Here is a 12859-nt window from a genome sequence, read left to right on the forward strand (position 1 = left end):
AGATATTACAGTAAATAGTGGAGTTGTGGCTGTCATATGTCAGGATTTTTTTCTAATGACAAATGACAATTCCACTTCCACTCCACTTTATGTAGAGCATCTTGTGTATATGTTAGTCTTGTGAACGGGATTGCCACCTTTAAGAAGGATAGTGAATCAATTCGCTTTATGGATATCCTTGGCAATTTGCCTAAAAAACAAAACAAAAACACCCCATATACACTGCCAAACAACAACGTATTTTTGCATCCCTGTTTCAGACTACACAAATCCAGATCAAATACACATTTTTGCTGGAAGTGTAAAGAACTAAAAAATGACATATTTAATTCCCAGTGATATAGTTTAAACCGATTATCTTTAATTAGTCATTTGTTGACAGGTCAGTAGGCATTTCACTACTGCTCTGCAAGTGTAAATTTTATGGGGTTTTTTGTCCAGTAATCCAGTCCAAATTAATTTAAATTCTGATTCTTTAGGTCAACTTAATATTATAAATTTCTAAACATTTTTTCAGGTTTGGTGGGTTTAGTTTTCTGGAAATTGCTGATTTCTCAAATCTAACTAGGAATGTTAGCAATGAGATCATTGCCAACATATCTGAAACAGATTTCAAGACATTGTTTCCAGAAGCTGTAAGTATTCTAAATGAATTCTTAAGCTCTGTCTACAATATCAAAGTTTAAATGCCCATATATAAACATGATGATGTCATATCACTACCATATGTGGGCATATCACTATCATATTTGGGCACACTTGTTCTGTCAAACTAGTTTGATAGTGTAGACAGAGCTTAAGTCAACTAGAAATTGGTATCAAGCATACCTTGTCAGTGCTTAAGTTCTAAATTGTGATTTGTATACAAAAATTCTAACTTATTAAAATCTTATAACAGCCTGTTTCAATGCCACTTCATTAGCAATGAATTTAACTACTAGATTCAAATGTATTATTGGTATCAATTATATTTGTCTTTATTTCAGGACCCTGAGCTAATACCATCTGTTGACACAGTAAAAGAGATATATGATGTCTTAGAAGAATTAACAGAACGTTACAATGCAAAGGTAATTGTGACTAGTTTTGTCATGGTAGATATAGAACTGTGTTTTAAACCTGTGGTTAACTGCACTGTGGTTTACAGTTATAGTTATTTAATCATGTTTAATCTCATTAGAACATATAAGACTCCTCTATAATAAAGTTATTGATCTGGTAGGGTCGTTTCACAGTGATTAATGACAGGGGTTTATATGGATCAAAACACAGGGTATTCCTTCCTATTCTTTTTGGAAAATGAACTGGGTTCTTATAAGTGCACACGAGGCATTTTCATTGTCACAGTCACCAGAAGCGAGGAGAGCTTTGCACCTTTGCAGATAATAGAGACCTTACGAAACATGACGGGAAGCCACTGGACGGTGCTCATGAATAATTTATGCATAAGCTTCAACAAAGTGGGCGGAGCTTAGTGTGAAATTCTGTCATCTTAACTGTTTGAAGACAATAAAGTTGCCATTTTCCTGTTTATGGAGTAGACTAGAAATAATTTACATATAACCTTAAATATACAGTTCAAGTTACACTTAAACGTGTAAGTTGCAAAACTGTAAAGAATATTTGAACTTCTAATTTAATTGTGCGAAATAACATTTATATTGGGTTAAAATGGGTGTGTTAAAAGCGATGTTTGAATACGAGGCCCATATAACTAGCTAGGAAGGCTATAGGCCTATGCTGTATCACCAGAGCCAAGCGATTCAGAAGGGCCCCACGCCACGAGACACGGGAGGGATCGGAGAGAGAGATATTGCCGGTCGTAGTCTTCGCGCAAGGGTGCGTAAATAATAAAACGGCTATGTTGACTGTATATGATTTTACGCTCTAGTGAACACAGGATATTTGTCGTCCTCCCCTAACCGTTGTGTTTCTTAAAGTCCTTATTATGGCTGTGGTTTGTGGTGTGCCCCTGTCACAACAGCTCAATACCGATACAAGCTAATGTTAATATATTTTTAACTCTATTTGTAATGTTGTTTTTTTAAAGGTTTGGTGGAATAATAACGGTTGGCATGCACTACCTACATACATCAATGTGATGAGTAACATGTTGTACAGAGCAAAATTAAATACGTCCCAGCGTAGTTCACATGGAATTACAGTATATAACCATCCACTCAACTACACACAGCTACAGCTGAATGAAAAAGCATTGTAAGTAGTATTGATGATTTCAAGGCTAGTTGAGGTTGCTGGTGATATCTAATCAGGAAGCAATATTTTTTCATACATAATTTGGGGACCCCTAACTTATTTACAAAAAGAAATATCGCAATCAAGAATGGATCCTTTATTTGTGGGTTTGTTAGGTTATGGCAGCGATAAAGTGTACAATAAATTCATACTTCTTTTTTTTCAGGCTACGTAGTTCAATAGAAGTGTTAGTAGCGACCTTTGTGGTCTTTGCAATGGCATTTATTCCGTCCAGCTTTATTGTGTTCTTGATTGGTGAACGAACGAGCAAAGCCAAACATCTGCAGCTGGTCAGTGGCATCAATCCTACCATCTATTGGGTTGCAAACTTCTGCTGGGATTTGGTGAGTTATCTTTCTTCTTATTACCTCCGACAAGGTGGTTATATTTTTGTTTTAATTATATACCAATGGTTAAATAATACAGTAGTAATCTATCCTTTTCAACACTAATGATGTAACAAGGATGATAAAAATGATTATAGTACTTTAGCTTACTGGGTGAATGAACTCGCTTATACTGTAAATGAACTACTTTCTTGAATGTTTGGATTCCTGTACTCAAGACCATGTAGATAAGCTCAATAAAGTTTATTTTTTCTGCCTTTAATACTGTACTCTGATTATATACAGTAGAATCCGTATCAAGAGGACACCTTCAGGACCCAACATAGATGTGTCCCCTAAATAGGGGTTGACCATAGTGTTAAAAAATATATTGCCCCTCATTCATTTCACATGAAACTGTCCCCTTTATAAGGGTGACCCGAAGGCGTCTACTGTATACGTAAGCCATTCCAATTATCCTCTACTTTTTTAAAAAAGGTTTACCACCTTTAATATTGTCTTCCTGTCAATATTAATAAATACTGTTTACATTTTGTAGATAAATTATGCCGTTCCAGCTTGCTTAGTGATCTGTGTGTTCCTCATATTTCAACAAGACTCCTATGTTGGACCTAAAAATTTCCCATGCTTAGTTCTACTATTAATGTTATACGGGTAAGTTCAGTTCAAGTCCAGTCAAAATACATAATATTGTTAAAACATTGTTGAATTTGTATTTGTATGTGTATGGCCCTAGGAAAGAACAACCATGTGTTGATCTGGGCCTCCATGGATAATTTGAATTGTTGAAAACTCATATTAAAATGTTTTTTTTAAATAGCCAGCACTAAACAATAAGAAATGTAGTTATTTAGCCTAATTTAACACCACTATTCACATATTGTTGCATTTCTTTACTGTCATAAAAATCCTTTCTTTCTTTATCTTGTAGTTGGGCTATAACACCCCTTATGTACCCTGCTACCTTTGTGTTCAGTGTGCCTAGTACAGCCTACGTTGCTCTTGCATGTACCAATGTTGTCATTGGCATTGTTACTATGTCTGCAACATTCATTCTGGAATTTTTATCAGATGATGAGGTGAGTAGTATAGGAAACATTGTAGTAAAGGCCCATTTACATTAGGATGATAACAATCAACGATAAATAGATAAATACTGTATGCATTTTTCCTACATAAATAAAGATAACTATATGATAACCATCTATGCTGCCTTTAATGAAAATTATATTTTCATATGTCCAATGAAATAACATCATAATTAGTAAGAGCATTAGTAAGACGATGCAACAACGTCATTTGATTGGATTTGAAAAACATTATTTTTATCAAAGTTCTAGTATGATAGCTTTTTAAATTTTTTTGTTGTATGTAAGACAAATGTATGTTTATCCATTTACCGTACTAGTGTCGCAGCCTTAACCCCTAACCGTCTAAACGTCTCAATAAAATAATATTGTGACGATACAACAATTTCATTGCTTGGAATGATATGTAAGGCTGTGAGTATTTGATTACAATAATACTTTTCTTTTATTATATATAAAGCATTTACAAAATGTTAACAACATTTTGAAGTCGATATTCTTGGTATTACCTCAATACTGTCTTGGAAGGGGCTTAATAGACATGGCAACCAATCAGCTGTATGCAGAAACATTTTCCAAATATAGTGAGTAAACCAACAACTTTTTTTTTATCTCCATAAAGTGAATCACTTTCCACAAAATGAAATAATAATATGAATGGATTCATTTGGATAATTATATCTGAGTTATGAGCATTTGAAAATTAAGATTTTGTGTAATGAAATAAATATTTAAAGATGTATTGTTGTCCCCCAAAAACATGAAAAATGAGATTAATTAAATCAGACTTTGAATATATTATTTTGTAGTTTCAATAAAGTTAATCACTTCCATAGGAAAAAAAAATAATAATAATGTTTTCACTTATAAAATGACAAAATAAATGGTTAAATTCAACCAAAAATCCATTGGCTGGCAGCCAGTTTGACCATTTTTTGCTTTAAGTTAAATTTTTTTCATGTAAATACATTTTTTATCGATCCAATTTTTGGTCAAAGTTGATAACTATTATGTTGCATTAAAATGGAATATTCAACAAAAATTTGTTTAAGAATTATTTTTTCAGGGGGACAATACATCTTTAATGTTGTAGTCTTGCTAAAAATTACTACAGGATCAAAATATAAATACAAGTATATAAAGGTTGTTAGAAAATGCACATACTTATGCATTTCTACTACTCATTTTATGATTAATAGAAAACAAAATTGGCCTAATATGTATTGAGAAAACAACTGTTTTGAATTGACATTAACTTGAATTGTTTTGACATTTTTATAGCTGGTTTCTATAACTTCAACAGTCCGCTTGAATGGGATCTAGTCGGACGCAACTTGTTTGCATTGTTAATCCAGGGTTTTGTCTTCTTTGCATTTACTTTACTCATTCAGTACAACTTTTTCATCAAACCAAGGTAAACACTTTTTGTTTTTTTCTTCTTAAATTAAAATTCACTTCTTAAGATGAAGGTGGATTTAACAGAAAATTATGCCATGTCATAAATACACTAGGACGATAACGATCAATGATAAATATATAAGCATCCATTTTTTTTACATAAAACAAAAGAAATTAGAAATGTTTTCGTTCTAGAACTATATGATAATCATTTATGCTGTCTTTGATAAAAATAGTATTTTTGAAATTCCAATCAAATGACGTCATGATAAATAAAAACAATAAAATTGTTGTATTGTCATGATATTATTGCTATTACCAATCATGACATCATTTGATTGGACATGTGAAAATATCATTTTCATCAAAGGAAGCATAGATGGTTATTCTATAGTTTTAGAATGAAAAGTTTTTATATTTCTTTTGTTTTATGTATGAAAAATGCATATTTGTCTATTTATCGTTATCGTCTTGGTGTAAATGGGCCTTTAGAAAGTACGAATAGGAGAGAATCACTCATGATACCAGTTTGTTTTAATTGCTCTTGTCTGCTCTGTTCTTCCTTGAATTTAACTATTTTTGTTTTCTACATGATGTAAGGAATAAATACAATAGAATACAGTACTTTCGAGTAGAGGTGTTCAATTAAAAATACTTGAAAGTATAGTTGGTTTCAAGTTGATCTTCAAAATATATATTTAACTGGCTAATTTGTCTTCAGACATATTGAACCTCCAAAGAAAAACAAAGAGGAAGAGGAAGACATAGATGTTGCAAGAGAAAGACAAAGAGTCCTTTCAGGGCAGGCTTCTGGTGATCTAATGAGATTAGAAAACCTTACTAAGGTAATAATTAGATCTCTATGTATGGTAAATCATTACAATGTATCATTTGGTTTGAATGTCTTTAGGCATAACTGTTTTAGTACATTATTGTATACAGTCAACTCTCCCAATACCGGACACCTTTGTGCTTTGCTAATATAGTCAACTCTCCCATTACCAGTCACCTTTGGGCTTTTGTCTTTTGGTATTGTACCAAAACCACAATGGAAACTACAATATTGTCATATATACATTGATATTAAATTATTTAGTTTTAGTGAAATCAATAGAACTAACATTTATTTCTTTTTCAAGGTATACCGTGTGTCCAGGGGTTCTTACAATCTCGCCGTTGATGGTATAACATTTGGAATTCCAAAAGGAGAGGTATTACACATGAACAATATATCTTTTTCTCATTTTTATTTTTCGTATTTACATCAAAAATTATTTTAATTAAAGTGCCTAGTCAAATAGCTATGCGATTATGGTAGAGGCGCCATTACCGTACCTAAAGAGCCATCGGCATGGGTTCGAGGCCGATTCACTCCTAGTTCTGGTGATGGAACAAGTCTTCTAAAATAAGGACTATAAATCGTAGGTCCAGTTTACACAGTTTGTCCATGTGCACTTTAAAGAACCCAGTTTATTATTCTAGATGAGTAAGGAGTTACCCCGGTGCACTGGTTCACAAAATAGCCCTGATTCAGGGGGATTACACTGATAGGGCAGTAATTAATTGACTATTGCTAATTCGTGGCCACATGTGCCTAAATACATAAAATAAAAATAAAAAATAGAATAGATTAAAATGTAAAAGTGTATTTTATTGTATTTCAGTGTTTTGGCCTACTGGGTGTGAATGGAGCAGGTAAAACTACTACATTTAAGATGTTAACAGGAGACACAGATGTGACCAGTGGCACAGCATTTGTCAATTCTTACAGCATCTTAACCGAAATGCGCAAAGTCAATCAAAATATGGGTTACTGCCCTCAGTTTGATGCGCTTGATCAACTTCTCACTGGGAGGGAACATTTAGAATTCTATGCAAGATTACGAGGGGTACCTGAAGAGGATATTAAAAAGGTAAGTAAAGTACTGCATTATAAATAATAATAATATCCTGGATTTATATAGCGTGTTGTGTTGTGAAACCTCCAAGTGCTGAACATTATTACCCCAGTCATTTTTTTGGATCAAACACGTATGGAAACATACTCCCATAATGCAGCTAGTAATCAGCGCAAAGTTGTGTCTTGATTTAACCAGGTACCCATACACCTGGGTGGAGAGAGGCAAACGTAAGTAAAGTATCTTGCCTAAGGATACAAGCAATGCAGTGAAAGTTGGATTCGAACCTCGATCTCACGATCAGTAGTCCAACACACTGCGCCACACGCCCCATGGTTGTTCCTGTTAAATTTTGTTTTTTAACCTTGCCTTTTAGGAGGCTGAAAACGGAATCAAGAATCTTGGTCTTATCCAATATGCCGATAAATCAGCTGGCAGCTACAGTGGAGGAAACAAACGCAAACTCTCAACAGCTATTGCCCTCATTGGTGACCCTGCAATTGTCTTCTTGGACGAGCCGACGACCGGTATGGACCCAAAGGCCCGTCGTTTCTTGTGGAACTGTATCACGCGTATGGTGAAAGATGGTCGTTCAGTCATCCTAACGTCTCATAGTATGGAAGAATGTGAGGCGTTATGTACTCGTATTGCTATCATGGTCAATGGTAGATTTAAATGCTTGGGTAGTATACAACATCTTAAGAATAAGTAAGTATCTTTACCTAAATCTTATATAGGAATTACATTATTTATTACAATACTTTAAAACTCTTAATTTGTTTTCCAGACACAAAAATCATAAAGTGCTGAATAAGATTGATTTGTGTATGGAAATTGACATTGTAAATTATAAAATTGGCATTTCTCATGTTATAATTAAAGTAGTAAACGTTCATTGACTATTTTATTTGTTCATTCAAATATGTATGTAAATTTTTTGTTAATAACATGATGAAATAGAACCCAACAAATTGACTAGTGTTAAAAACCCCTCTGGATAGTAATAGTGGTATCCTAAAGGATGGAATACACATTAAATATTTCCACCTCGAATGATTAATCTCACTAAAAATTGTTATTCTAGGTTTGGGGATGGTTACACAATTACAATAAGAGTTGGAGGAGATCAACCGCAACTACGACCAGTGATAGACTTTATGACCCAGGCCTTTCCGCAGGCTGTACTCAAAGAGTTTCATCATAACATGATGGAATTCCAGATACCCTCACCAAAAACATTCCTTTCAAAACTCTTTGGCAAGTTAGAGGCTTACAAGGAGCAGTTGAACATTGAAGACTACTCAGTCAGTCAGACAACTCTAGATCAGGTATTTACATACCAATTATTGTGTCCTGTTGTTAAAAATATAATATTAATCATCCTAGAATTCAGATTATGTCCCCAAGTTCTATATGTGCATTGTCACAGGACCAACAGCTTTACATCCAATCTGAAGGACAATGTAATGAGAGTAAAGTATCCTGCCTAAGGCTACAAGCAGGTCTTGAACCCTTGCCTCTTGTATTCTAGTCCGATATCCCGTCCCATTATGCTATATATTGCTCTCTGTAGTACACTCCAATTTTCTAAAGCTATTGGTATTGAATGAACGAAAGTTATAAACTTATTTGTATCTCAATCTATCATCATTATGCAAATACTTGATTGTTTTACAGGTTTTTATAAGCTTTGCTAAGCAACAGAAAACAGGAGATGAATTAGCGTTTAATGCAGATAATACAACACATGATGAACCTGTATCAAATCAAATACAACTCACCTCAGGTAAGCTGTCTAGCTAACATACTGTATGATCTAGGCCTAATTTGTACTGCCATTTATGAACAGTAGATTGCTGTGTTATTCTTGTTCTGTAAAATGTACTCAAACTGTAGCTTGGTTGTTATTCATGATTGCATTCAGGGTTTGGTGATGTTTCATTCTCTAGCTTTCGCTGGTCAACCAGCGGAATGTAGAGAATGAAACATAAGTTTTTCATTTTATTCAATTTATTGTTGGATCATCAAAAAAAGAAATCCTATAAAATTATCACGAATTATCTACATTATTTTGTGTTCTCTTTTCAGATGGAGTACGATTTCACAATCGACAAGTGTCAGTAGAGGACTACAGTGGGTATTCCAACCCATTATACAGTCAGACCATACCAGCAGCTGAACGGCCTAGAAACCCTCACGGCTTCAGTAACCCATTGTATGCAGTTGGCAACCAAACAAAAAATGACTCATCAGAATGCTGAGTGGTGGGGTAATACCGGCAACTGAACGGCCTAGGAACCCTCACAGCTTCAGTAACCCATTGTATGCAATAGGTAACCAAGGTAGAAATCACTCATCAGAATGCTGAGGGGTAGGGTAACACCAGCAGCTGAAAGGCCTAGGAACCCTCACGGTTTCAGTAACCCATTGTATGCAATAGGTAACCAAGGTAGAAATGACTCATCAGAATGCTGAGTGTTGGGGTAATACCGGCAACTGAAATGCCTAGGAACCCTCACGGCTTCAGTAAACAAGAGTGAGAGGATTACTGCATGTATATATGGAGGGCTAAAAAGGGGAAATCAAACGTTGAAGTACTCTCAAACTGGTCAGTTAATACATTTTTCCGTCGATAACTAAATACAGGGACATAAGAATTAAGTCAAGTAATGACAGAGATAGACAAAATATAATTTTTTTTAGAAATATATATTTTATGTATTAAATTAATAATTATACATAAGAATATGATACCAACATTTATATTGGTAACATATTCTTATTAATTTTTAAATACCTTTAGGATATAGTTGATGCTTTATAGCTTTAGGAAAGTCTACATTTGCTTGGTAAACTCATAGAAAATGTAATCTTTTAATTAGAACTTTAGTATTTTTTGTATCTTTTACATGGTAATATATCTTTAATCGTGTGCAATATACTGAATATGCACACAAATATTTTAGGTTTACCGTAAATAGTTTTATGAGAAATTGTTTGTATATCTACAATTTGATGTAAGATGCCTAACAGAAAATCATGATCATTCATGGTTCTGTGTTTTCTATAGACATGGTCGACTGTGCATGTATGTTTGACTTTTTAAAAGAAGTTTTAAAAGATCTTTTGAATTAAATTGTTTTCATTAATTTAATATTTAAAATGGTCTTGGCATGTATGACCAAAAAGATACTTACAAATTAAAACTATGGTTAAATTAAATAGAAATTAATAATCAGAAAGATATTTATTACTGAAATTATGAATCAAGAAAATTGTCATAGAAATGATATTGTACTCATAAAGAGAAAGAAAAACAAGATTAAAGAAAATGTCCAGTAGATGATATGATAATTGAAAAAATGTGTTCATGTCTATGGCAAAGTTAGAAAGTAAATTATGTACTAAATTTAAATGTTTAAATATATTTCTATATAAGTGCTGTGAGAACAAACTTGTATTATCAGGGAAGATTGAAATTAAGAGTGTAATTTCAATTTTTTCTGAAATATCTTTCTACTAGGTTTTTTGTACCATTTTGTGTGCTAAAATAGTAAATATAGCCATAACTTGAAAATATAGATGTAAATATTTCTAATTTCCTATCAAAGTAAATATAATCCAAGTTGCAATGCAGATGTTGTCATTCCAAATGCTGAAGAATTATTGTTTATTATAAACGTTTTATTTTTATTTTAAGTATAATGAAAGAAATTATTAAAAACATATTATATGGCTGATGGTTTTATCAATTTGTGGAAAAACAAACTAGTTGAGCAAATCATAGAGATAATATAGTTCACTATAATATCTCTATGAGCAAATGTATAAATTTATTATTTTTCTTAAACTTACTAGCCTTAAATACTTAACAATCTAAACTTGTTTGATAGTTTAATATCAATATATTATCTTATTAACACAGTTGTGAAATATTACAGTTTGTTTTGAATTTTACTAAGAATTTTCTGCTTTATAGAAAAAAAAACTCAATTTCTGATATTTTCTGTTCATACTTTTAACAATGAGTATGCTGTATACACAATAAACTTAATCATGATTCTGTGTGTAATGTAATAGTCAACAGAGGTAACTAGCTTAGATTTGATTTGAGGGCACAAATTGATATTTGGCTAGGTGCCGTTTAATATACTTCACACTTAGCCATTTTATGATATGTTTTTAGTTTTAATTATGATAAGAAAGCACTTACTAGAAAGGCCACAGTGTGGCATATATTTTTGAAAGAAAGAATTGCAAATATTTTTTGAAGAAACTTTTAACTTTACTTATATTGCCACTAAAATGCACTGTTGTTTTTTAATATGAGTAAATTAATAGTTGTTTTTTAGAGTACAAAAATAGTATTAGTGTAAAACAAAGTATAAATATATTGTTTTTTATATGTGATAGGTAGATTTTGTATTATTTTATGTAGGTTATAGTTTTTTATACCTTTTTAGTCATGGTGTTGTCACCATATTAGCAAACTCTCATTTTAGGACAGTAGATGATTAACAAACCTTAAATCCAATACAATCCTGTTAATGAACGAAATGTTATTGATGTCAAATTTATATAGCGCTTTTAACAATCAGCGGATTGTCCCAAAGCGCTTAAATAAAAATTCAATTCAATTCAAAACATTCATGGGAATAAATAGTGGGTTTATATGCATACATCTATCACCTATTGTCCTAAAGTGAAAGCTAACTATGTATTATGTACAGTATATATAGACATTATATTCAAGCAAAGATTCTAGGATGAAAATTTGACACAAAGATAATATGCAACAAACTAGAGTAGCTCTACAACCCAATGGTTTTACGCTTGATGAAATTACCAGGCATTTTGTATAAACTGAATGAAAGGGTTATGGAGTCAGCTTGGAGTGGCCTTACCTCTGTAGTGGCTGCCAATAATCATGACCATCTATTTGCATCACAAAATGGTTGATGGCTGTCCTATAATTATTCTAGAAACAAGATTATCATTCCCTTATATTCAATTCAATATAATTTCGGTACACTAAAAAGAAATTAAAATTGCATGAAAATAATATATACACGGTTTATTATGCAGTGAAGAATCTACTAAAGAAGGTATTTAAGCATCTAGAATTGTTAATTAATAATAAATGTTCTTTTCATTGTATAGCCTCTAGGTATCAAAAGGTTGGGGAATACAGGTATTGTACAAATAAAAATAGAGAAAATAGTATAATAAACTGAGTGCTTATTGACAATAAGAGGCTGTATATATACTATATTCTCAATCATATTCAACATTATATATTCTTCCAAATGTGAGATAGTATTTCAATAATGTACCTTTAATTTGTTAATCATTCCATTTTACTGTCATATTTAAGTGGTGGTGGCAGCATTTTTCAATGTCCATGACAAAAAAGGGTCAAACATATATGTATGTTTAATGTAGTATGAATGTACCAATACATTGCGTATAGTGGTACCCCTGTTGATGACACCCCTGGGGTATTTTAAAAGTAAAAGTGTATACTAATTTTGAAATGCATGCAACATAAAACATTACCATTTTACCAAAGCTTTTATTACTTGGGTATTAATGCATGTTTTAGGTCAGAAATGTTTTTTAAATAATTTTTAAGTAAATCATTGGAAGTATTTTGTAGTTTCATTATATTGTGCTGTAACCTTGAATGCAATAAACTACTCAGTTTTTTGATGTATGAATTCATTTGCTTCAAATTTTTTTTTTATTTTCTGGAAGGCAAACAACCACAATTATTATTATTATTATAATTAACCACCTCATTTTCTCAAAACTCCTGCACTCCGAAAAACAGCTCTTTCTGTATATAAATCCAGTGTTACCTTACTTACCTATC

The 12859-nt window shown here is 32.4% G+C and overlaps 1 protein-coding gene across 2 annotated transcripts in view; it reads left to right on the forward strand.

Moving 5' to 3' along the window:
* The window catches only part of LOC144845259 (phospholipid-transporting ATPase ABCA1-like), a 51932-nt gene extending 39228 nt beyond the window's left edge, over nucleotides 1–12704 (forward strand). For both annotated transcript variants that reach the window (XM_078702447.1, XM_078702448.1), the window contains 15 exons: nucleotides 518–635; nucleotides 987–1070; nucleotides 2051–2217; nucleotides 2423–2600; nucleotides 3142–3257; nucleotides 3535–3682; nucleotides 4152–4275; nucleotides 4973–5105; nucleotides 5811–5934; nucleotides 6229–6300; nucleotides 6754–7002; nucleotides 7364–7695; nucleotides 8072–8315; nucleotides 8665–8773; nucleotides 9076–12704. In XM_078702447.1, coding sequence (XP_078558573.1) covers nucleotides 518–635; nucleotides 987–1070; nucleotides 2051–2217; nucleotides 2423–2600; nucleotides 3142–3257; nucleotides 3535–3682; nucleotides 4152–4275; nucleotides 4973–5105; nucleotides 5811–5934; nucleotides 6229–6300; nucleotides 6754–7002; nucleotides 7364–7695; nucleotides 8072–8315; nucleotides 8665–8773; nucleotides 9076–9248 — 2371 coding nt within the window. In that variant the 3' untranslated portion in view covers nucleotides 9249–12704. The remainder of the gene's footprint in view (nucleotides 1–517; nucleotides 636–986; nucleotides 1071–2050; nucleotides 2218–2422; nucleotides 2601–3141; nucleotides 3258–3534; nucleotides 3683–4151; nucleotides 4276–4972; nucleotides 5106–5810; nucleotides 5935–6228; nucleotides 6301–6753; nucleotides 7003–7363; nucleotides 7696–8071; nucleotides 8316–8664; nucleotides 8774–9075) is intronic.
* Nucleotides 12705–12859: the final 155 nt, after the last annotated feature.

This window comes from Antedon bifida, chromosome 6, assembly GCF_963402885.1.
Source record: "Antedon bifida chromosome 6, ecAntBifi1.1, whole genome shotgun sequence".
Classification (NCBI taxonomy): Eukaryota; Metazoa; Echinodermata; class Crinoidea; order Comatulida; family Antedonidae; genus Antedon; species Antedon bifida.